The 27,480-nt window shown below is 37.6% G+C and overlaps 1 protein-coding gene across 1 annotated transcript in view; it reads right to left on the bottom strand.

The window, feature by feature from the left end:
- The window catches only part of LOC127447692 (partitioning defective 3 homolog B-like), a 466,221-nt gene that overhangs the window by 108,657 nt on the left and 330,084 nt on the right, over positions 1-27,480 (bottom strand). Inside the window, 2 exon segments of the mRNA XM_051709699.1 lie at positions 8,279-8,560; positions 15,390-15,506. Of these exon segments, the coding sequence (XP_051565659.1) occupies positions 8,279-8,560; positions 15,390-15,506 (399 nt within the window).

Here is a 27,480-nt window from a genome sequence, read left to right as displayed (position 1 = left end):
AAAATCAATTTACAGGTGAAGTTTGCACTTTAGGCAACAGCACTGGAGCTGCTGAGAGGACAAAAAGTAAAAAAAAAGTAAAAAAGAGAAACATTTTATGAACATCACACACGCAGTCTTTCGCACCAACACAAGTCTAGCAGGACTTTTATTTTTAGTTCTTGAAGGTGACACATCATGGAAAACAGAATTTTTCAAGCACTTTTGAAATACATCAAGTACAAGTAAATTTGAAAGAGTTCAATGTACTACACAGACATACTTAGCATTCATGACACACAGCTTACCAGTTCACTCAGACCATTTATGGAAACTAAGCTGCAGAAACGGGTCATTTACAAATCATGGTATTGATGTCACAACCACCCATATTTACATATAGTATCATCATGATATCATCAACTTCGCCCGACCTGATGAACAACAGTGTGAATTAAGCTGATTACATTTTCAAATCCAAAGAGGTTAGTCAATCAAAACACAGGTCATTTATATACAGAAGTCTTAAAGATACACTAGTAAAAACAGCTTATTTAAATTAATTGTTCACCAACAAATAAAAATGATGTTCATCATTTGCTTCCTCCATGTCGATCCAACATTACATTATTTAATTTTTCAAAACTTGACACGACACAAGATATGTGACACAAGAACCAATTGTGTCACACCTGGCGGGACACATCTAAAGGTGCCGTTTTTTAATTGAGCAGGAGCATAAATGAGAATTCTGAGCTCTGATGGTGGAAAAGATTATCAGTAAACGACGACTTATATTTTGGTCTGTTCCTCTCACAAAGCTATCATACAGGTTTAGGTGACTTGGAATACAGTGTACAAGTCACACAAACTACTTACAGTATATGGTAATTTTATGGTAACTTTTTTGAGATCGGCAGAATCCACATCCTTTTTTATTATACGGAAAAGAGTAGCTTAGGTTTGAAACACGATTTACATTTTTGGTGGACCTTTTTGGGCAAGCTATTTCCTTAATTATAAGGGTCAGAAAGAGAGAGAGAGAGAGAGAGAGAGAGAGAGAGAGAGAGAGAGAGAGAGAGAGAGAGAGACAGAGAGTCATGAAAAACTACATTACTGTTTTTTGGTCAAGAATCCTTGAAGTGGAAATTGCTACAAATCAACTGCTCCTTTTAAACATTTTATTTATAAAGAGATGACAGAGCAGCAGTTCGGGCAAGGTGTAGAGAATCCTGTTGCACTTCAACACTGACCACACACACCTAAAATCCACCACACATATCGAGAGCCCCTTATTTAGAGAGTGGTGGGCAGCAGACTGTGTTAAACTGCCTCTCCGTCTAAATAAGCATGCCAGTTTAATGACTCTCTGAGGATGCTTTTAAATCAGACAGCAGCCATATGGCACAGCAACTTTTAACGTTTAACAAACTCTTCAAACGACATGAGAACGTGCTCGCGATGACACTGGAGTCACTAATGCTATTCTCATTTAAAGCCTCACAATTTACCCTTCAGCAGCCTATCAGCACGCACTCTTCCAAAAATAATCCTTTTACGCAGGGCAGAAAGGAATAGGCAGTCTTATTTATACTCGCACCCTGACAGGCGAAAAACGAAAGGTGGGAAAATGAACCAGGTTGTGTTTATCAAAGATGTGGATGTAGGAGTTGAAGACACCTGGCCACAGAGTCAGACCATGTGTCATACAATGACGAATATGATAAAGATATATCTTTAATGAGCTGCCGTTGCTGTTATAGCTTTCTCTCCATGTGGCAGACAACTCCTTAAATGTTCCTTAATGGCAACATCTTCAGTCAAGTATCTGACAAAAAACTAACCCCATGCTGCACCTAACTTTAGTACCTGCTCCAAATTAAAGTCCTTGTGGCCAAAATATGATCATCACAGAGATGATGTGTATTCTATAGAAAAGCTGGTTTTCCTAGAAATATATAGTACTGGGGAGCATTACTTTAAAAAGTAAATTGTTAAAGGGTCATGAAACACAAATTTTCTATTTCTTTTTTTATTTTAACAGATTTGAATGTGTTGCAGATTAAGTAATACAATGAAGGCAAGCATTAATTTTAATTTCAAGGCAAAGTGGTTAATTCAGAGCATTAAGAAAATTTCATATATGCACACATAAGTTTCTTTCTATCAATATTATTAATGAGCTTTTTCATCCAGTCAGAAGACTCGGTGGCGAATATGAAATTGCATGGTCCAAAAGTACGAGATAGTTGTATGTTTTACATTGCAAACCTGACAAGAGAGACATGCTTTTCATCAATAACTGACACATTTGAAATGCTTGTGTGAATTAAGCGGTTATAAAGGGAGTTTAGCGATTTATGGCGAGGCGGACTGTGGCTTGTTGAAACAAACGTGGTCTGACACAACATGGTAGACAGGCATCACAAACACTATTCATCATTATTGTGCGTGTGCTACCTGATCTAACCACTTGTATTTGTGAATCAACGTCGCGAAATAACAGTCTTAAAAGTAAAATTTCAAAAGCGCTGTCAGATATTGCCATTGTACAAATGTGAATGGCTCATCATATTTATGTGCATTAAATCACATACAAAAAAATCTGTGTGTATTTGGGATTGAACTATGAGCTTACAAAAGCGTATAATATATTTGTGCGTTTTAATGCATGCAGTTGTGAATTACAACATGCATTTGAGGGAAACTTTGATGCTATTAACGCCATTTAAGTGTAATTATACTGACTGGATGTGAAAGACATCCAGTCTAGGTGTGCTCTCTCCCATCTTCTCCATTAAGCCTGATTTACACCATGGTAGAAGCCAAACTTATTTCTCCTGAATGAACTAAAGCACCTAGGTGAACGAAGCCGGTGTTTATACTACTTGTGGCATCGTATTAAAATTAGTTTGTTGAGGGTGACATCACTTTATTTAACGTACTGTTCCAGCCACGGAACTAAAGCCAATAATGCAGGTTTTTCTCTCCGTGGATTGACGCTTTTGGGGTTGTATCGCTTATTTGCCTTTTCGCCCTTGTCACGGTGCCTCTTCCATTTTTGGTGACAAGTTATCTGATCTGACTTCATAAAAAAATGCAAACTTTCTCTGCGCATTTGTCGTGGCCACACTGTCTGTGAAGTTTGTGTTGTGAATCATAAAAAATAATAATAATAATAAGTATTCTTCTGCACAAAGTTAACCATTTTAACAACAGTAACCTAGGTAAGAACTACTCAACTGGTTGCGTGATTGTAAATTAAAAAAAAACATCACATCCAAACCACACCCACGATTAGTTTTATCCAATCATTAATGCTCTTTGACCAGCAGAGTTCTCCTAGGTCAAGAATTTCGGAGATGTGCCGAACAAGAGAAATATCACCAAACAAACACATTGGCAGAACAACAACATCACTTTCATTATGTATAAGTGAACTAAGTGAAGCCTGTTCAACCAGTAAGTATAAATTAGCCTTCAGTCTGCTGCACCACGCCAACTACTGTTAGCATTTTTCTAACTGTGGTTTGGGGTTATCAGAGGAAAAATAAAGAAAAGTTACGTGTTACTTATTTGAAAACAGTAATTTAGGTATTATAATATACAGTATATCCAAAAAGTAATGCATAATCGCTACTCATTCTGATTATGTAACTTGTTAGCCCAATTAAAAGGAAAAAAGTGAAAAGGAAAGGAAAAATGCTGTCATGATACTGATATAGAAGTTTTTAAAACTGATCCGTGCAATGAGTGTCCAAAGATGAGATCCACGCGACCCATTTGTCATTTGATAATGTCTCTTTTAATACCCTTTCAGTTCTCTACAGTCAGTTGTTGAAAAAAAACAAACAAAAAAAAACATATAACTCTAATCATGCACGGCACAGATGAGATAAAGTCATTCGCGCCGTCTCTTGTTTATATGCACTCATTTACAGATGCTCTTTACAGAAATGTAAAGGTACCTAGTTAGTAGGTTCCCTGTATAATCAACAGTATTATCTGGGAGAGAATTTCTTAAGCAAGAAAAAGGGACATTGAATCAATACGCAGTCCTGTATATACAGTGTGTGTGTGTGTGTGTGTGTGTGTGTGTATATATATATATATATATACACACACACACACACACACACACACACACACACACACACACACACACACACACACACACACACACACACACACACACACACACACTACCGGTCAAAAGTTTTGAAACACTTGACTGAAATGTTTCTCATGATCTTAAAAATCTTTTGATCTGAAGGCGTATGCTTAAATGTTTGAAATTAGTTTTGTAGACAAAAATATAATTGTGCCACCATATTAATTTATTTCATTATAAAACTAAAATGTAATTAAAAATAAAAAAAGTTTTGGACCAAATAATAAAGAAAAGCAGCCAATAAGTGCCCAACATAGATGGAAACTCCTACAATACTGTTTAAAAATCATCCCAGGGTGATACCTCAAGAAGTTGGTTGAGAAAATGTCAAGAGTACATGTCTGCAAATTCTAGGCAAAGGGTGACTATGAAGATGCTAAAATATAACACAGTTTTGATTTATTTTGGATTTTTAGTCACAACATAATTCCCATAGTTCCATTTATGTTATTCCATAGTTTTGATGACTTTACTATTATTCTAAGATGTGAGAAAAAAAAAAAAAAAGAAAAAAATAAAAAAAATAATAATATATATATATAAAAAAAAGTTTTTTATATAATATAGAATGAGTAAGTGTTTCAAAACTTTTGACCGGTAGTGTGTGTGTGTGTGTGTGTATATATATATATATATATATATATATATATATATATATATATATATATACACACACACACACACACACACACACACACACACACACACACACACACACCGCCTGGCCAAAAACAAAAAGTCGCTGTTTGGATTTAAATAGCAGATACTTAAGTGCCTATGATTGGATCAATATTGCAGTGATTAATATGTTTCAGCTGGAAACAATTATTTTAACCCTAACTGATGCAGTGTATAGCTTCTCATTTCTTGAACAACCATTTCGGAAGACGTATCCGTGGTTGTGGAAAATATGTTACTGTGTTTCAGAAGGGGCAAATTACTGGCCTGCATCAAGCAAAGAAAAAAAAAAAAAATAGATTGCTGAAATCACTGGAATTGGGTTAAGAAATGTCCAATGCATTATCTTGAATGATCCTGATCAGAGATCACTAAAATGCTTGGTGAAATCAGATCATAAAAAATCGACAGTAGAACTCACGGCTAAGTTTATTAGTGAGAATAAGATAATTTGCACACGCACAATGTACCGAGAACTTACAGGATTGGGACTAAACAACTGTTAAGCAACAAGAAAGCCACTTGTTAGGCTAATAAAAAAAACAAAAAAACAAAAAACAAAAAACAAACGACTTAAATTTGCTAAGGAGCATAAAGATTGGACTGTGGAGCAACGGAAAAGGGCCATGTGGTCTGATGAGTCCAGATTTACCCTATTCCAAAGTGATGGGCGCATCAGCATAAGAAGGGAAGTGCATGAAGCGATGCACCCATCATGCATTGTGGCCACTGTACAAGCCTCTGGAGGCAGTGTTATGATCTGGGGTTGCTTCGATTGGTCAGGTCTAGGCTCAGCAATGTTATGCAGCAATAAAATGATCTCAGCTGGCACCCCTAGAAATTCTTAAGAGTAAAATATATCTGAAGTATACTCCCATTCATATTTTCAATTTTTAGTACACCTGGGTGTCTAGGAACATTACATTTTTCAGCCATGACTTCCTGTTTCACAGGGGTATAAATATAAGGTAACACACAGGCCAAATTCCCTTAATCATCAATCACAGTGGGTGACTAAAGAATATAGTTCTGATGTGCGGCAAAAGGTTGTTGAGCTTCACAAAATGGGAAGTGACTATAAGAAAATAGACAAAGCATTGAAAATGCCCATTTCCACCATCAGGGCAATAATTATGTTCCAATCAACTGGAGATCTTAAGAATCTGCCCGGAAAAGGACGTGTGTCTATATTGTCTCCACGCACAGTGAGGAGGATGGTTCAAGTGGCCAAAGAATCTTCAAGGATCACAGCTGGAGAATTGCAGAAATTAGTTGGGTCTTGGGGTCAGAAAGTATATATATATAAAAAAAAAGATCAGACATCACCTACATCACCACAAGTTGTTTGGGAGGGTTTCAAGAAACATCCAACAACAAACTCGATTGTCTTCAGTTTGCTAGACACTACTGGAACTTCAAATACGACCGGGTTTCATGGTCAGATGAAACAAAAAAAAGAGATTTTTGGCAGCAAACACCAGAGATGGGTTTGGCGGACACAGAGATGAAGTAGTACCCAATGCCTGCAGTTAAATGTGGTGCTGGATCTTTAATGTTGTGGGGCTGTTTTTCTGCCAGAGGTCCTGGATATCTTGTTCGGATACATGGCATCATGGACTCTATTAAATACCAACAGATAAAAAAATCAAAACCTGGCTGCCTCTGCCAGAAAGCTTACAATGGGCCCTAATTGGATCTTCCAGCAGGACAATGATCCAAAACAAACATCAAAATCAACACAAAAATGGTTCACTGACCACAAAATCAAAGTTCTGCCATGGCCATCCCAGTCCCCTGACCTGAACCCCATAGAAAATGTGTGGGGTGAACTGAAGAGGAGAGTCCACCAACATGGTCCTCTGAATTTGAAAGATCTGTAGAGATTCTGTATGGATGAATGGTCTCAGATCCCTTGCCAGGTATTCTCCAACCTCATTAGGCATTATAAGAGAAGACTCAGAGCTGTTATCTTTGCAAAGGGAGGTTGCAAAAAGTATTGAATAAAAGGGTGCCAATAATTATGGCCAATGCATTTTGGAGAAAACTATTTATTTAAAAATGAGATATTTTCCCTGTTTCAATTGTTTTACTTTAATTAAAGGTTCAATTTTTGTGAATTTTTTGAAAGATCAAAAGGCTAAATGCAGATTTCTTTTTTTTTTTTTTTTCACAGACTTCTTTGCACTTATTTACCAAGGGTGCCAATATTTTTGGCAACTACTGTGTGTATATATATATATATATATATATATATATATATATATATATATATATATATAAATAAATAAGTGTTTTTTCTTTTTATTCTTCACAAGATATGAAGTTGAAGAACGTTTCCATATAGTAACATTTTTCTTTGTATGCACTTCCTTCAATCACTTGATATATTTAATCAAAATAACAAAATATTAATTTAAATGAAATTAAAATATGTAGAAGCCTTGAATCGCTTTATTCAGTAAAACCGATATATCGTCTACCTCTAGTACATTTCTAATGCACAATCAAAAGAGGTGAGTCGAAGCATGGATGCATCAGTTGATCTGTCCAGCAGGAAGTGAGAAAATCAATATTAGAGCAGTGGAGAGAGCACGCAGTGCTCCTCTGGGTTTACAGATGTCTCTCTGTGCCTTAAGGTAATGAGAATTACACCGGAAACCACAGGCACTCAGCAGGGGTATGGCAGTATATACTGTACAGTGCAATGGTAGAAATGTGTCAGCCGGTCGATTTTGCTATACCATTAATACAGCAGTAGATATTTTTGAGCAACTATCAATGGGCAGGTCTGCTTAATGTTATTTACATGTGAAATTGACGAAGACACATGTGAAATTATAGAGCATGAGGTGTCCCGAACAAGTGAAGACAGGAAGAACTTGCTATAAAGGGTGTTATTACGCAGAGTTTAGTTGCTTATGGTTGCCCAGCACGTCACATAACTTGACAAATTCATATAGAATTCAATTGATGTATGGTCACAGGTGTGTGCATATAAATGTTTTTTACAATGGCTTTGAATGCGACTTATGAGTCTTTTGTTTTAAAATCAAGTGTATATAACATGAAGCTGTTTTTGCAATGATGCCAGACTTATCAGTCATGCTTTTCATTTGCAATTCCTAGTTATTTGTAAAAATAGCTACATTTTCATTTATATTGGTACTTTTAATCATATTACCTACTCTTACACTCAACTGTTGTCACACTGATCACAACCGCTAATGCATATCATGTCTGTGCTCTTCAGACACTGGGTAAACAGATGGGGAATGAGAAAAATATAAATTAAGCTCTACAATTTAAACTAATCCTTCATCAATAAAATCACATGTCCACTGACCAAATGCAATCCAGATGTAGTGCGTTCTTAAAGACTTGGGCAAATATGTGTTATGCTGGAAACGTCTTCACAAGTGTAAACCTGGCGACGTGTGTGATGCCTCTTACCTTTCTGCTGCAGGTGGTGGAGGACTTCGTTGTTTGTTGACTTTGGCATACAGGCCATCCAGAGGGTCCTCTGTGGATGGCTCTCTGCTGTGTGACACTGGGGGTGGGGGTCTTTGTGGGGAGGGGCTGCGGTTTCCATAGGCGGGGTGGGGAGATGACCCACGTTCCCTGAAGTTGTTGATACGGGCGTAGTTTGGGTCTAGGTCATCATCCTCCATGTCAGGTGGGGAGAAACGATCTCGAACCTGCCGGTCCCGCAGCTCCTGGTGCTTGGCCTCGATTCTGACACACATTAAAAGACCATGTTGGAAAACTTTGGAACACTATATATTTTTTTCTTTATGCTTCACTGGCCGATATGACCATCGTCTGGGACCGTGGATGCAGCATAATGCAAAGCAAAAGATCTCAACACATTCGTGTGAACTGTCCACTTCTGTGATTTTTCAACATGATCACATGGAAAGGTGGCATTTTGTTTCCAAGAGTTCTGGTACCCTAGGATCAGCCACATTATGCAGACTCACTGACAAGCGCCATCTCCTATCAGACATTTTTACATCAGACATTTGCGACCAGAAGCGCAGTGCGTCAGCACCATTGGAGACTCGGGTTCGGATCCAGTGTTGAAACCTGGAAATAATTGCATTTGCATAACTCTTGTAACAATTTTTTTTTTTTTTTTTGGGTTCCTGGGTAGTAAGTGTTATTTCCTAATTGCTTATGCCTCAAAAGTATAGAAAATTGCTATTATTCCCCACAAACTTTGCTTTTGTGACCAGGACAGTGATATTTTGAAATGTACCCATTTTCCAGAACATTCCAGATAGATTCAGTGCTGAGTAAACTTGGAGTAACTTCTAGAACTTTCTAGAACTTTCCAGTAATATAAATAGTAGTACAAAAGCAGGAGCCTTAAGCCCACCAGTTCAGTTTAGTTCCAGCTGCCTAAGCGGATACATATCTGCATTTTTCTGAGATGGCATCAAGAGGCTGCAAGCATCCAGCAGACGCATTTTGCTATGTCGGCGGCCAATTTATCAAGACAAGAGTGAAAAAGTACTCCATGTGAGGCCTACAAGGCATATTTCGGCATGCCTGTCAGGGATCAAGACAAACCCTGGGCACCTCATTTCACCTGCGAGCACTGCAAAAAAACTCTGGAACGTGAGATGGACAATTGTTGCTCGGAATTTTATGTTATAAAATTTGTTAATTTTTAAAATTGTAAGTTTTTAATTTTAAATTGTTTTACAATTTTCAATGTTATTGAAAAAATATATAATATATCAAAAATGTTGTGAGAATCTCTTACACATTAGTCATGGGTGAAATAAATGTATTTTTGTAGGATGGTACAGAGGGGAAAAGAGAGCCATGAAGTTCGCTATCCCAAGAATTTGGCGGGAAGCCACTGACCACTCAAGCAACTGCTACTTCTGCATGGTGGACCCTTCCAAACGTCGGACTGGCAAGAATGCACCTGCTATCACGTATCCGGACCTTCCTTCATCCATCACCAGAATGAGTGGTGCCTCTTCACTGACAGCTCATCCAGGAGCCTCAAAGCCATGCTGCTCCATAATGGTAACAAGTACCTGTCTCTTCCCCTGGCTCACTTGGTGCACCTCAAAGAGGATTACAACAGCATCAAGACCTTGCTGGACGCCTTGAAGTATAATGCTGGGAGGTCATAGGAGACTTCAAAATGGTGGCATTCCTGATGGGTCTACAAGGCGGTTTTACCAAGTTTTCCTGCTATCTTTGCCTTTGGGACAGCAGGGACACTAAGGCGCACTACCACAGGCGGGACTGGCCACAGCGGACCGAGTTCTCTGTGGGGAGGAACAATGTCAATTGGGAGCCACTGGTGGACCCCCGGAAGGTGCTGATGCCACCACTGCACATCAAATTGGGCCTTATGAAACAATACGTCAGAGCTCTAGATATGGAGTCGGCAGCCTTCAGGTACCTTCAAGAATTCTTCCCTAAGCTGTGTGAGGCAAAGGTCAAAGCCGGTGTCTTCGTCAGACCACAGATAAAGAAGATCCTGTAGTACAATGAATTCCACTAGAAGCTCACTAGTAAGGAGAAAGTGGCTTGGAACAGCTTTGTCGCAGTGGTTTGGGGCTTCCTGGTTAATCACAAGGCCGAAAACTATGTGGAGCTGGTTGAGACTCAAATGAAGAACTACGGCACAATGGGCTGTAGGATGTCCCTCAAAGTCCATATCCTTGATGCTTATCTTGATAAATTCAAGTAGAACATGGGAGCGTACTTGGAGGAGCAAGGTGAGCACTTTTATCAGGATATACTCGACTTTGAACACCGCTACCAAGGACAGTATTACGAGAACATGATGAGAGACTACATTTGGGGGCTGATTCGTGAAAGTGACTTACAATATAATCATAAATCTCGAAAAACTACTCACTTCTAAATCTTCTGTAGTCATTTTTGTATTACTTTAGTATAAATACATGTTAATTTGGATTCATATGTTGTTTTTTTTCTGACTTTATGTGAACGAAAAGACACAAATTCACCCATTTTCTCATTGGAAATAGGTACATTTCAAAATATCACTGTCCTGGTCACAAAAGCAAAGTTTGTGGGGAATAACAGCCATTTTCTATACTTTTGAGGAAATAACACTTACTAACCAGGAACAAAAGTTGTGTTACATAGTGTAATCAGGGACGCAGGATTCTGAGGTTGCAATTTCCCTCTAACGGTACATTTTTACTCCACTGATGGTTAGATTTAGGTTTGTGGTGTACAGTTTATAAAATATGCATTACTCTTCACTGTATTACAGCCTGTAACACTGAAAACAACACGCTTCTCAACTCGCTTTTGGTGCCCCTCTGTGGACATTACACCTGGAAAATGGAGCTCGCATGTGCCCATAGGCCCAAATAACAGTTTCCGCTTTGGCCACTGGGGGCAGTGTTTTGAATTTTGGTAAGCACAGAACTTTTAGAATTTGAGCTAAATAAAAGTCAACCTACTGTTTCCGATTTTACTTTGAGTTCAAATTGGATTTTACTTGTTCATTCTTGCATAAAGTAAGTTTCGGCCTAATCAGCTAAATGCAGTGCAACGCCCTGACAGGTGAAGTGTGTAGTTTCCATGCCACTAGAGGAACCAAACAGAATTACACAAATAATAATTGTTTTCAAACAGGTTTCCTGCACATTCCCCCATTTACCACTGGCTGGACCAATTGACAGTCCTGCCATAAACTCACGCTATTGGTTGAGATAATGTTGCTATGTCAGGCTGTTTGTGATATTCTAACAAACATAGCAATGTTTTAGTATTTCTACAGAGCCACAACGTTTACACTTTCTGGGAAAAATTGTCTGCTGGCTCACTTAAAGTTGTATCTGCATATTAAGATGGGATTAGGGAAAGTATTGCAGTCACACTCTTCATATTAAACTGTGAACATATTAGCCAATGAGAAGACAGCAAACCATACAAGTAACGTATCCACACCTGAAAACACAACCGAAAGCACTTAAACTTGATTCGTATTTACACTTCCAAGGACTACTCCAAAAATACAATAAAATGGAAAGGTCAAGAAAGACCTTTCGGACATATCCAGCAGACTTTTTCTCTCTCTCTTTCCTTTTCTATCCCTCTCAGAAGCTACAACAGGCTCAGTCAATAAAGTCTCTCTCTGAACAAATGCCACCATGGAGCATATGGAGGAGAACAGCATGGCTCCAGCTCACACTTCACACACTTCCAAGTCCAAATAAGCCTCAGCAAACACCACACAAAATAATGACTGCAAAAACATCCCTGCATCTCAGCTGAATATATCCATTCCCCCTGTCTGCTGGTGCAATATACATAACACACAGAGAGTGGAAGAGGTATCTAGTCATGTGTGTCATCTCAATATTGGACCACAAAAAGCTGTCAGTCCTACATAGAGAATGGAATTGAAAGAAAGAGAGAGATAAATCTAGTCCTGTGTGTTATACAATGACGCATGTGAGAAATATATATCTTTAATGAGCTATACTTTTTTCCTTTTGGTGGATAACTTTCCTTCCATATAGTACATTTATAAAATCTACTTCAACCAGTTACTAAATTATCCCAAACACAAGGGTCTGCCAGATTAAAATATTAAAAGCTTGTGACATAAAGCTATTCTCACAAATGACCAAACTAACAACAAGCATTTGTACTCCGTTATTCAGCTTCACCACTAATGACTGCTCTATTTAAATCAGTGCAACATGTAAGGGAAAATGTGCCGTTAGCCAGTAATTATCACAAAACACACAAACAGGGCGACCAGGACCTTGGAATTGTGCCCCATCCCCAATATTATTGGTCCAAACAAATTATATCTAAATAAAACAGCAATGCATAATGAATGCATAACATATCTTAGCAAGGTAAATTGAGTTTTAAGTTTGATATTCATTGAATAGTACAATATTTTATACCGGTAATATACTGTTTAAACTAATTGTGCTAATGATATCTTTGTAAGATTGTTGCCTCCAGAGAGCGCAGGTAGAAACTGAATGTCCAACAAATATACTGTAGAAACTATGACTAACACGTGAGGGGTAACCGAGGTAGCTGACACAAAATACAGTACTTTTGGGAAGATGACATGTCCTGTGGTGTGACATGCCATACTCCATTTTCATACACTTTCAAACAGCCTTTTCTAAAAATATATTTACCATTATTATGCAAGTAGCTTTTATGACCTTATAGTAAGTGAGATATTCTATGGAATAATATTTATACTTCAAAAAATTAATTTGTTATACTGCAGGACCATTTAAAATAAACTAGAAGTTAAAAATGGCGACTATCTTAAAAGAAATGGTGGTCATTTACAAGACCTGTTCCTTCTAAGCATAAATACTAACCTAAAATGTTGATGTGTCATTTATTTTACTCAATCATTTTACTGCATTTGTCATTCTAAAGAACAACATGGCAACATGGCGTAGAATTTGTGGCCAAACCCCAAATGTTATGGAGTATTGACATTATATTTGGCTTTTTCAGAGTCTTATTTTTTTTTTTTTTTACAAAATTTTGGTCTGTGAATCTTTAGGTGCTACAAAAAAATAGCAATATGTTTAAGGTATAATGCAGTTGCCTCAGTTAAAATGGTCTAGGACAGTGGTTTCCAAACTTTTTTAAACTACGGTACCTCTTTTTTGTATTTTTTATTATTTTTTCCCACGGCACCCTAACCACTGAAAAAAAAAATGCATAAAACCATGGGCGTTTGAAAACACCTTCATTTAAAAAGTTTAAAAAATGCATTATAATAATGTAGCCTTCAAGTGTTTCTTTCTCCTAAACATTGCTTCAAGTTTATAAAGTAATTAATCAAAATATAGCAACAAAATAGAGAACAGAGTCAACAGTGCTTTAAGTTTTCAGTAACAAAAGCAATTAAAATAAAAATATTGTGATATAAAAACATTTAAAAAAATAATCTAATGAAAAATAGAATTACTTAAATTATTGACATAATCTTTACTGTGTGATTATTAGATATACATTAACAGAGATTTGATACAGTCAGAGTGTTGACTGAAAAGCAGAACTGTCATTGAAATTTCTTGGGCTCCTGAAGCTCCTGAAGTTATCCAAACAAGGACAGTGGGTACTTTTCTCTTTTTATTGTCAACATTGTTGTTTGATTAATATTAAGGCCTATTAGGCTGCATTTACATTACTGTATTACATCACATAATACATTAATGGCTTTGTTTACATTAATATTGCGTCAAGAGGTGCATTTTGAAGCACTTTTAAATGTTTGCGCACGCAGCTGCATTCACTACGAGACATGAGCGCTCTAAAGAGTACTCGCAGACATACGCATGTGAGCGTTTAAAAGGATGGTTCACCCAAAAATTACAATTCTTCCTTTATTTACTCACCTTCATGATATCCCAGGTGTGTATGACTTTCTTTCTTCACCAGAACAAATTTGAATAAAATTAGAAAAATATCTTAGCTCAGTAGGTCCTTAAAATCAAGTGAATAGAGATTTCTCTTTTGAAGCTCCAAAAATCACAGACAGTCAGCATAAACACCATCCATATGACTCAAGCGGTTAAATTAATGTCTTCTAAAGCGATACGATCGCTTTTGGTTTGAAAAAGATCAATATTTAACTACTTTTTTAACTCAGCAGTGCAGCGGTATGCGTGCGTGATGTAATCGCATTGGCATTTGAAACACGTGAGAACTGACACATGTGCGTCACAGCCAGAAGAGCAGTGCTGTTTACAAGTGAGGAGGAGGAACACTGTACAATAGCTTAGTTGATTTTGGTTTATATCTGTATTTATCTGTTTCTTTACTCACAATGGTATGTCTGTGTGCTTTTCCTGAATGTCTCAACCGAGAAGAGAGCGTGAGATTACGTCTGTATCATGGCAACGGAATACATCACACGAGAGACCGCTTGGACTCCAACATCTCGTGAAGCTTACCGGAAGCATTGGATTATAGTTAAAAAAAGTACTTAAATATTGATATTTTTCCGCATCAAAAGCAATCGTATCACTGTAGAAGACATTCATTTAACAGCTGGTGTCATATGGATGATGTTTATGCTGATTGTCTGTGATTTTTGGAGCTTCAAAAATCAGATCACCATCCACTTGCATTTGAAGGACCTACTAAGCGAAGATATTTTTCTAATTTTCTTCAAAATTCATACACACCTGAGATATCATGAGGGTGGGTAAATAATGAGAGAATTTTCATTTTTGGGTGAACTGTCCCTTTAAACACAGCCGGCTGAAGTGAACAGATACCAAATTGAGTCAGTACTTCATACTGCCGGTACTTTTAACATATGGATATTAAAATATTAAATTGAGCAGAGATTTTGCGGTACCCCTAGCCAGTCCTGCCGGCACCCAGTTTGGGTACCACTGGTCTAGGACTGCCAATCTGTGCATAGTGCTATTCGTGTGGTACACAGAGATGCTACCTTTATAGATTATTACAAATCAGTTACACTGAGTACTTCTGATAGGGTGCCAAGCCAAACGGAGTTGTAATAATGTAATGACATGTTTTAATACATGAATCCCACCTTTCTCTCTCTTCCTTCATCCTCTCCAACTCGTCCTCACTCAGGATTTCTGACATCTGCTTCTGTGCATTAACTTTAGTATCTGTCTTGCTCTTATCTTCTTTTTTCTTCCCAAATCTGATAGAGAGAGATAGAGAGAGAGAGAGAGAGAGAGAGAGAGAGAGAGAGGGGGGGGGGGGGGGGGCGGGTTAGACATCACTGAGTGATCACCGTTTGCAAATTATGTTTATCTAGGAAAACAGGCTGCAGTTTATATATGTGTGTGTCTGTGTATACTCTGGGGAGTTCCTAAATCGCTGTAGGGGCCAGAGCGTGTCAGTAGAGATGTTCCGTTAACATGCATCATTTCTGCACCATTGACTGAGTCCTGCTCCTGTCTCCATTTTCTGCACTCATATAAGGTCATTTCTCATGTGTGCTTGTGTCTCAAACTCACTGCTGCCCAGCCAAGCACCACAGCACACAGCTTCAGCACACTGTATCAATGTCACAGCAAGCAGAGGCCGTGGCCTCTAGACATGTACTCACACACACGCCTACAACCACATACACACACTGTAAAATGAAATTACACATGTGCAGTACACACATATACACACTCTCTGCACACAGGGACATGATCTGAGCTAGATTAGCACAATTAACTTGAACCTGCAGGTACATGTTAAGTATGTTAGTGCAAATACACAGCACTGCAGGTAGCACTCATACAAGTTATTTACATAACATAATCACAGGTCCTGCAACTGAGAAAAATAGAAAGAATATAAGTGAAAACAGATGGAACGATTCGTGTCCTAATATATTGGTGGTATTTTTCTAAAAAGGACATTATATTAATGAATGAATAAAGCAAATGAAGGAATAAATGAATGAATGAATGAATGAATGGAGGAATTAATGAATGAATGAATAAACAAAGACATAAACTGTGAACCCATGAATGAATGAAGGAGAGAAGGAATAAACAAACCATAAAAACAAAACCAATTAATGAAAAATTGAATTAACTAATGAATGAACAAATGCAAGCTGGAACCAATGAACAAATGAAATAACTAATGAAGGAATGAAATAGTTGAATGAAGGAATATGAATGAATTAAAGAATGAATAAGCAAATGAATGAATGAACGAACAAAAATGACTAAAGGATCCAATCACTGAATGAATGAAAGAAGGAATGAACAAACAACAGAATGAATTAACAAAACTTAATGGACAACTGAATGAACAGATGAATGCAAGAAATAATGAATAAATGAAGGAACTAATAAATTAATGAATGAAACTGAAGGCACATGATTAAAAGAATAAGCAAATGATGGAGCACATGAATGAATGAACAAAAATGAATTAAGGAACCAATGAATGAAAAAAATGAAAGAAGGAATTAACAAACAAATTAATGAACAACTGAATGATCTAATGAACAAACACAAATGCATAAATGTACGCAGGAGCCAATCAACACAACACAAAACCAATGAACAAACAACTAAATGAACAATTAAATGAATGAATGAACAAATTATATGATTATGATACCAATGAACAATTAAATAAACTAAAATATGTAAAGCAATTTTTATTTGTCTTGGATGCAGGCATATATATCTAATTAGCCACTAATCTAATGCAATGCACTCCAAATCTAGAATTTACCACTAACACAATGTGACAGATGTTCAGATGTTGTGGGAAAGTCTGTTTCCAGGGGGCACACAGTGAATAACTAAAAGAGCTGCAAAAAGAAGAAGTGATTCGCACCTGCCTGCAGGTCAGCCATCCAGGCCTTATCGAAATCCACAGATCTGCCCAGATCATTCTCCTCTTTCATTTAGTCTCCACCCAGTTACTCAACGCTTGAGCACTGATGATTCACTGCCCGCCAGCACTCCAAAAGTCACTGTTTGACCCTACCACAAGCAGAACACTGTTTCCCCAAACAAACAGAGAACTTTGGCACACTAGATTCTGATGGGAAATTGTTTTGGTAAAAGTCAGCTGTAAGATAACAGACAGCTCTTTGTGACTCTAGAAAGACGAGACACCTGCCAAAACCTACGCACATAGTTCTTGTGTATTCAGTCCTGACTAATGCAGAGCGTGCTATCATAGTGCAGTACCATACTTTCCATCATCCACTCAGACATATCAAAACAACACACACATCCACTTGTACTTACAGCCCTCCTTCTCTTTCCCACAGACATAAACACAAAAAAAGATGTCTGAAATTAAATGGAAAAGGCAACACTGACCAAATGAGTCATGTATGACAAACACCCCTCATATTTAGTCACTGCTATGGAGTTTACGGTTTATACCAGAACTCACAATAAGGAATGCTGTCTGTTAGTTCTAGATTTTGACTTGCCACAAATATGACAAAAAGCTATTTTAACAACATATTCCGAATATGCGTGTCAGAGATTATATACTGTATAAAGCAATATCACATGAGCAAAATACTGTTTTTGTAAATATCTGAATGACAAAACAAGAGGTTAATATTGAGTAACTTACTTTTTAGACACAATATAGCCAGTTATTTTGCCAGTTATTTAAGCCGAAGCAGGATCAACCATTGGGTGTCGTGAAGCGTCCCGGTGCTGTTTTACAAAATGCACCTCATGGCAAAAAGTTTGTAGACACCCTCTTTTATTAACATGTTTGTCTATTTCATTAATTCCAATGAAGACTGATCTTAAAGGAATATTCCAGGTTCAAATGCTGTCAGGTTAAGCTCAGTTGACAGCATTTGCGGCATAATGTCATCCCTTCTTAAAAAAAAAAAAAAAAAGCAAAAATGTAGGTTACAGTAAGGCACTCACAATGGACGTGAATTGGGCCAATTCGTAAATGTTAAAATGCTCCCTGTTTCAAAAGTATAAACGGAAGAAGAAAACAATATACATGTTAACATGATTTTAGTAAAATTAAATCGCTTATTAACCATTTCTGTGTAAAGTTACATGCAATTTTACAACTCTGTTGCCATGACGACGTAACACTGTAAACCCTAAACCTCTAAAATGACCATAAAAATGAAGATTTTTTTATTTGTATTTATCATTTTTTGTGGTAATCAACATTACACAACACATGCTGTCGATTGAGCTTAACTTGTATTGAATCCGTAATATTCCTTTAATGCTACAGCATGAAGGGGGCCTTTTCTGTTCCAGCATGACAATGCCCCTATGCAAAAAGCCAGGTCCATATAAAAAAAAAAAAACAAAACAAAAAACATTTGGTGTGGAAGAACTTGACTGGTCTGCACAAAGCCCAGACCTGAACCCACTGAAGACCTTTGGGATGAGTTGGACACCAACTGCGAACAAGACCCATCGCCCAACATCAGTGCCTGACGTCACTGATGCTCTTGTGTCTGAATGGGACAAAATATCTGCAGCTATATACAAACATCAAGTACAAAGCATTTCCAAAAAAAAGTTCCAGCAAAGAGAGGGGTTAATCCCTATGGTTTTTAAATGTAATATAATACAAACACACACGTGTTCAGGTGTCCACAAACCTTTGGCCATTTGTGTATGTGGTAGAAATATATTTCTAGCAAAGTAAGTTTACTTTCCAAATAAATAAATAAATAAATATGCTATACAAATACAGCTTTCATAAACAGATCTTTTCTGGAAAACAACTGTAATGCAAATAGTGCAAAATATTACTGATTAAAAAGTGAAATATTACAGAGTCTCCTATGACAGTCTAATTATTAACACAAGTCATTCTTCCAATTAAAAAAAAGAAAGCATAATCTATATCAGCTAGCTAGATAACATTACCTTGGTCAACATTTAAATCAGCACAATTCACAACAATGTTTACATCTGCAGGGAATAGAAACACTGTACAAGATCATCAGATACAGGCTGTAAAGATAATGAGGCACGGGCATGATGGAGAAAATGACAATTCTGTCAACTGTTCCGAAAAACTCTCAAACTGGCCCTGTACCATCAGTCTATCCTTATTGTTGAGCCAGTTTACTGAAAGCTGTAGAGAATACTGTACAGTATACTGCAGGCTGTTTATACAAAAGAGAAAAACAACAACAACAACAGAAACAAAACAGTAAGAAACCAACTAGCCGAAAAGGAATATACCTGTATACCAGTAAAGAAGCCATGTAAGAACAGGTGTGCATTATGTTAAATGTGAAGATGAGAAAGGATAAGCTATCCCACTGTTTCTCCCATACACCCACTCTTCCTGTATGTTCTCTGGCGGTGTATTTGTGTGTGGATGCAGCACTCTCATAACTTAATTACAGTATTTATCTTATTAGACTGCAGCTATTTAATGTTAGTGCTTTGGCATGCAGTTCCCGCACATCCATTCTGCTGCCTCATTAAGATCAGGCCCTATGAGACCTGAACGCTAAAACTCACGCTCACATTAACACGTAAAATGCTGCTAATACATTTTGACACAACCTAGATGAATACAATGCATGTGAATAATCAATGCCAATAGGAAGTCTTCGCTGCAATGCCTGTGAACAACTGCTGGATGATTTCGTGGGATTTTACTAAAGAACAAGCTAAAGATTAGTTTAATATCATAAAAGATTATTTGTTTAATTAAAAGACAGGTTGCTGACATCTAGAGCACGCGACAGGGATGTTTGCATATGCTGATATACATGGTTATTTAATTATATACCTGGGAAGACAATCCAGCAAGTCTTGCAAAGCCAAACTCTTGACTGTCGGCATAATGTCTGGTCCACAGTGCAGCTACTTAGGAGTTTGGAAGTCATTATAACAGTTTGATGGCCATTCAAGTGGTTTTGATCTGAATAAAATTTAAGGGATAAATAATACCCCCCCCCCCCCCAAAAAAAAATCAGTCATCATTTACTTTACATTTACTTTCTTCTGTGGAGCACAAAAGGAGATTTTAGGTATAATGATATCCTCAGTCACCACCCATTACTTTTATTCAGGGATGCAAACTCATGAGGGGCAAAAAGATGAGAAAATCACTGGTCCAAGAAAAGTTTTCGATTTTTGAAAACAATTCGAGCGATTTTAATGATTCAAGTATAGCAAATTAACATCACTATAGAGTGGTGGTGGCGTAGTGGGCTAAAGCACATAACTGGTAATCAGGTTGCTGGTTCGATCCCCACAGTCACCACCATTGTGTCCTTGAGCATGGCATTTAACTCCAGGTTGCTCCGGGGGGATTGTCCCTGTAATAAGGGCACTGTAAGTCGCTTTGGATAAAAGCATCTGCCAAATCCATAAATGTAAATGTAAAAATGTAACTGCACAATTGTGCAGAATTAGCTGTTAAATTAAAGGGTATTTTGGTGTGGCTTGCTTCCATCACAAATTTGTAAAATTTTATTAACTGTTCAGTGACCCCTTCTGGAGATGTCACTAGGTGGCGACAAATGAGTATTTTATGTGCAATGAGTAAGTCATTGAATCATTTTGATTCATTCACGACCAACATCTACCAAGAGACTTTAATGTTTAAGCATTAAAAGAACAAAGCAGATCTATAGTTTTCCTCTACTTTGAGCATGATTTCTCATCCAAAAAGACAACAATAGTAGTCTAATAAAACTGAGTTTCAATAATGTCCTTACCTCCTTCTTCATTAAAACTTGCATGACTACAAATCTACTGACTTCAGTAGAATGTTTAAGAACAAAGCAGATCTACGGTATAATTTATTTTCTCTTTCCCTCATTAGTGCTGTTCAGAATGTCGGCGTTGTCAAGATGTTTCACATGATGGTTGAACTGCTCCATGGTACTTCACATGTAAAATTCAAATGGGGCACAACATCGATGGAAGCCCAAATGAATCGCACATGTGAGCCGCTCTACGTTTGTCACGAGAGCTCACATTTTAAGGAGTGCCCGGTTGACGTGCTCGCACTGATCCTGTCAATGGAGCTCGCACTTCGCAGGAAGCCCGGTTGACGCGTGCGCACGCCGCAGGGATAGCAGAGCACAATTTGGCTTCAAAGACCCCGTGCACATCCGTGTCCCACATGAAAAGCATATTTAACACTCATAAAGTCAAATGAATGTAATAAGGTTGCTTCATCACCTGACGGAAATGCGTACGGACGTGGCTGACATGAGAGTATTAAAATAAAGCTACATCTTAAAAAAAACAATTCTATATAGATATTTACGTGTTGTATCAATACATTGGATTGTTGGTCATTTGACTGATGCATCGATCCAGATTACACCCCTAGTGTCCACATACTTTTGGCCATATAGTGTATGCAGGTAAGTAGTTGAATACATTCCTAAACATAATTTGTACTGGAACGTGGACCCGAACGCATGACGTGGTAACAACAACCATGAAAATAATCTACTCTGGTTGTGTTATTATTTATGATAATTAAAATTTTGTCACTAGAAAAAACAGTTACAGTTAATCACTTACAGTTGAAAAGAGTCACTTTCGGTTCTTCACAGTGTGTGTGTGTTTTTTTTTTTTTTTTATCAGTGTTTTGAATGTGGTGTCTCCGCAGCTCCCGTGGCACTTTGGGAAAGTAAAGTATCCAGTGGAGGCGCACTTCAGCATCATGTCAGATGTAGTAAGTAGGTCATCCGGGTATTTCTCACCTATTGTTTAATGAATATGTAGGACTCGGACACCTTACTACATTGACATACTGCTTTTGGCAAACTATACCATCACTGTCCGATGAAAAACACATATCTTCACTTTTGGCAATTTAGAATTTTTACCATAAACGGAATGCACTGAATGACCTCTTCTTTTTGTATGAATTACGCATTAAATTGACCAATGAAAAGATGTTTAATCATCTGTTTAACAAGTATCTCCATTGGCCTTGAGAAGTATCCATCTAAACCACATATGTCCCACCCTTTTGTTGAAGAGCGTCAACTCATTTACATCAGCTGCTGTCCAGCTTGAAGTGTAGTGAAGAGATTGGCTACATGGTACTAGCTCTGTGATTTCCCTGACAACCAAAGCCATTCATGCTTGCACAATGTCAGGTGGCTTTAAAAAGTAGACTAAACCAGCCATATTCAGTTGCCAGATTACCATATTCACGAAACCACGAGTGAAAGCTAATTCTGACGGCAATTTATGCATTGGAACCAGAAAACACGTCTTGAAACCGAACTGTCCACTCAACAACCGGACTAGACACACTAGTCACAAAACTGATTTTGACCTAAAATAGTAAGTGAAAGCTCAGACTATATCCAAAAATAAATTCTCTAGCAATTGATAACCTACCAACTGAGTTCTGGGAACACAAAGTTAGACTTGAGTCTGTAACTAAACATGCACTATTGGAACCCATGATAAGAAAACCGTGCATTTCCACGTTCGGTAACAAAAATCCTTGCAAGTCCAATTAATATATCGAGCAGTTCACAAACAGATGTGTAATTATATAATTCTATTTATGGTGCTAAAGGTGACTAATTATGTTATTTTCTATTCATTTTGTAAGATTGTTTATGAGAGTTTTTCCATACTCTTGAAAAATAATTTGAGATAATGGGAGATACCTGCTTTTCATCACACAGAGACAATATAGTAGGGAATTATGCATTTTTGGACCCAGCCAATTGTTCTGATGTGACTTCAAGGAAGCATAAGAACTGCTAACTGAAACAGGAAGGGGCCATCTTGTGTAAAGCCAGCCAACCAAATGGAACTTGCAAAAACTCTTGTCTTCATGTGTGCAATATGCATAAGATGCTCTGTGAACGGTCCAAAGTCTATTGCTAAAACCAGACTACAGCTGATGTTCCCAACTATAAGTGGATTCATGTGAGACAGGCGTGTCATTGAACATAATCTCTGACTTAAAGCTAAAGAGCAGAGCGGCCGCTGTCAAAGGAGGAGCCCAGTTGAGCTCAAACTAGCACATGGTTAAATAAAGGCAATAATTAGGCTGTCATAGGAGACTCTGCCACTGGCTTCATCTGTTCAGAGACACTTCAAATACAGCCTGCCAGTTAACCACGCACAGTACTTTGGGGTGGCGGTCATGGTACGAGAGAAAGTTAAACTACATGCTGAAAACTACAGCTTAAAACCAGTCTACTCTGGTTAGCTGATCTCTTAGCCTGGTCAGGTTGGAGGGCTTTTGAGCACTTTTCACTTTTTGAGCACTTTTCACTTTTTGAGCACTTGCTGGGCATGGTGAGAGATCAGCTGGTCAACCTGTGAGACCAGCTATACCAGCTTTGGCTTGTTTTATGTTGTAGTGATGTAGTACTAAACACAACTTTCCCACTCTTTTTAAATAAAGAATTTCTATTTCTATTCCTTTTCCATAACCTTACAGTTCATTTGTGATTACTAGATAAGGATTTTAAAAATGAATTCAAATCCAGAACAATTCGCTAATGGATCCTTTAGACGAATTTGTGAACCGGTTTGCCCGATTCATTAAAAATAACCAACTCAAAAGAAAGATGCACTCACTAATTGCATATCAATTTGGTTTGTGGAAAAGTTTTAGACAAGATCTAAAAAATATATATATATATATATATATATATATATATATATATATATATATATATATATATATATATATATATATTCTCATTTTATTTATTTTAATTATTTTTCTAGGCCTGGAAATAACAGTTTTAAAATTCCCTTATATTTCCAGGGTTTTCATGACTTTATTTTGCAGTCATGGTGGCGAATACAACTTTCTATATTCTAATTTGTACAATTTGCAAAGTCCCTGTTCCTTAAAATAAATAAATAAATAAATAAACATGACCACATTTGAAGCAATGAGGAAAAGCATATTTTTTTAAGCACGACACTAAATATTGTCCTTACAATCTGTGACAATTCAAGAACTGTTAAATTGATTTAACACTGATGGTTTATCAAAACTAAGCATAAAATTGCCTAACAGAGGAGTCAAGAGCTGCTGATTGTTTCGCAGTGTTAAATTAATCACGCGGCAGTAAACTCTACAGGGGGTGGAAGCCTGCGGAGAAGCCAAACTGTGCTGATCATCACCAAGACATACATCACAGCTCTCTCCGTCTCTGTCCCAAACACTCCTTTCCACCATGTCTAATTAAACCATACCTCCTCTTATAGTAAAAGTGTAGTGTCTTTCTCTCACATTTGCCCATTAATTCACTCTTTGCTAGGACTCTCTCTCTCTCAGTGCTGCAGGCAAATCCATATCCTCTAAGGATAACTTTTCCCTGCAGGCTGAGGGAAAAGATATGAGGAAAAGTCTCGAGTTCACAGTTTAATATTTTCTTCTTAAGAGATGGGATGAGTGAAAAAGGTTATTTAACAGATTCTCTCACTCTGACCGTGCACAGATGCACACATGTACACATGCCGCCACACACACACATTTCCTGTCACTACATAGAAACAGCAAGGTTTATTTAAAGAAAATCCAGGGAAAATCCAATGGAGAGAACTTCAAACGAAGCGTATACAGCTGTACACAAAACTGAAAAACTCACACTCAAACACCCAAACTGCACACACACTTAAAAACAATGAGCTCACACGCATACACACACATAGCTTCAATGTGCTGATAAAAGAGGACACACAGGGCCCGTCTGTTGGTGATCTGAATATGATGGCATGTGGGGAGAGAGGCAGTTCACATCAACCCAAAATGGAGAGACAAACGCACAAAATGCTTGAGGATAAAACTCTACAGTCTACTTTCCCAGACACTGATTAAACCAACTACTACAGTAAAAAGAATAATCACTGCAGGAAATGCTTCAGCATAATCTATGCTCAGGATTTCTAACAGGGTAGAGTCAAAGAGTGAGCTTTTTATGGTGGAGGCAGTCAATTGTTTACCCTCATTTCATTCCAAACCTGTATGATTTTCTTTCTGTTGTGGAACACAAATAGGAGATATTTTGTAGAATGTTCACGCTGTGCTTATCCATACAATGAAAGTGAAAAGTGACCATGGGGAATCAATCTCCCAGAAATCATAAAAGCACCATAGCAATAGTCCATATGATTCAAGCAGTATATTTCAGGTCTTCTGAAGCCATTCAATCTCTGTATAAAGCCTTGTTCACATATGTAGCGACTTTATCGCTGTACTGTGAAGTCGCTAGTGGGCGTTTCTACTGCTGTAGCTCGAACGTTATTGGCGGACTGCACGTCTGGCCATGTCTTTTGAAAATCAGATGAGGCATTTTGCCAGTAAAACTAAGACATCACTCTAATTTGACAAGGACTCAGATTTCTTGTCCCTAGAATGCATATTCTGCAGGGGAGAGTTTTATAATACCTGCAGTAGTGCTCAGTGCATCATATCATTAGTAAGACGAATGATCTATCAATGTATGAATCAAACTCACTCAGACTGCTGACAGTTTCTTTTCCATGCATTGTTTTTATTATAGCCATGCATGTGATTACAGATGAATCATGAAGAACAGTGAAACCGCTCACAGAAACTTCTCTGTCTTGCCTGCACTCGACTTCATTATCTCAAAGGAGACGGGTGACTTGAGCTCCACGGACACCCTCTTCATTCCTATTGGTTGTTGCTCCTGAAAGTCGCTCCTCATTTTCATAAAGTTAAACTTTTCTCAACTTTGTTGTGCCGCACACAATGACCACATCTAGTTGCCAGAGGTCGCTGTCACTCGTGTCGCTGGAAGTCGCCAACTCTCACTGTAAATTAATGAGAACTACTCGCTTTGTCGCTGCATGTGTGCATGGGGCTTGAGAGGAATAGACTGAAATTTACTTTGTTATTTTCTGAAAATATTTTTCTTTCTTTATTTTAACTTTGGAGCACCAACATGTGACATAACATTTTTAACGTCAATGGCACCAAACTCCATTGGTTCTTGTGTGTCTTGAAACCAAATACAACATGACATGGAATACTGTTAGGGTGCTTTATTGGTCCATTTTGGAACTTTACAGCCCCTGGTCACAATTTTTTTTTTTTTTTTTTTTTTTTGTACAGTATGAAGAAGAGCAGAATTAACAGTCTTCAAAATGTGTCCTTTTGTGTTTTCTGTGCAAGAAAAAAACAAAACAAAAAAAAACAGTACAGGTTTGTAATGACACAAGAGCATGGGACACAAGAGTAAATTATTTCAAAATTGTCATTTTTGGGTGAACTATAGTATCACATTAAGACATAAACTGTTTTAATTTCTTGAAAGAGATGGTGAATGGGAGCTGTTTTTCAGGACACTTGCAGACCAGAGCAAAGCAGTCTCCACTTTAATTATCTCTTTGTACTGCCTTTCCAAATTCATTATGCACCGAGACACACACAAACCCACACATACACTCACACATACAACTACATACACAAGGAACACAGGACACAAACACACAAGCAAAGTGAAAAAAAAAAAAAAAAAAAAAACGCAAATCAAAAGAAACTGCATAATTGACGAGTCTCTGCAGACTCGTCAAAATGCAACATTTTTAAAGGACAAAAGCAAATTGGGGAAGTTCAAATTTCTATTAATTTCTCTACTTCTTTTGTTTTCCCGTCTGTTTCTTTGGCAGCGGTGTCATATTACAGCGGGAATCAAAACCCAAATACGATTAGATCTGGCTGAACTGATGTCACCGTTCTGACCTTTCTGACTGTCTGCTGTTCCTAACAGGGCACCACTAAAATAATGAGACTTTGTTACCATAGCAGCTTAATAAATGCCAGTTGTAGAAACTGAATGAGCCAGTAAGGACAGAGCAATGCTAAGTACCATCTAGCTGGCCTGAAAAATACCCATTTTAGCCAAAGAATATTCCTGACACGTCAAGCTGTTAATGCTCGAAAAGTGCAAATGTGGTTAGGCTATTAAGAAACTAGCCTTTAACAAAAAGTCAAAAAACACTTCATACATAACTATACAATGGATAAAACATAAGGAGTCTCTGAATAAGGGCCAAGCATTCTGATTGGCAGCGAGGCATGTTTCTGAAGGAGACTGGGCTGTTCAAATGTCCAATTAGCAGCTGATTCTGATGAATTCATTAGCATGTTCTCAGGTAATTAGAGGAAGCGGCTGAGTGAATACTAAATATTCAACAGGAGAGCAGACA

Source organism: Myxocyprinus asiaticus, chromosome 11 (genome assembly GCF_019703515.2).
Source record: "Myxocyprinus asiaticus isolate MX2 ecotype Aquarium Trade chromosome 11, UBuf_Myxa_2, whole genome shotgun sequence".
Classification (NCBI taxonomy): domain Eukaryota; kingdom Metazoa; phylum Chordata; class Actinopteri; order Cypriniformes; family Catostomidae; genus Myxocyprinus; species Myxocyprinus asiaticus.
The sequence above is the reverse complement of the archived record's forward strand: the minus strand, read 5'-3'. Positions and strand labels throughout refer to the sequence as shown.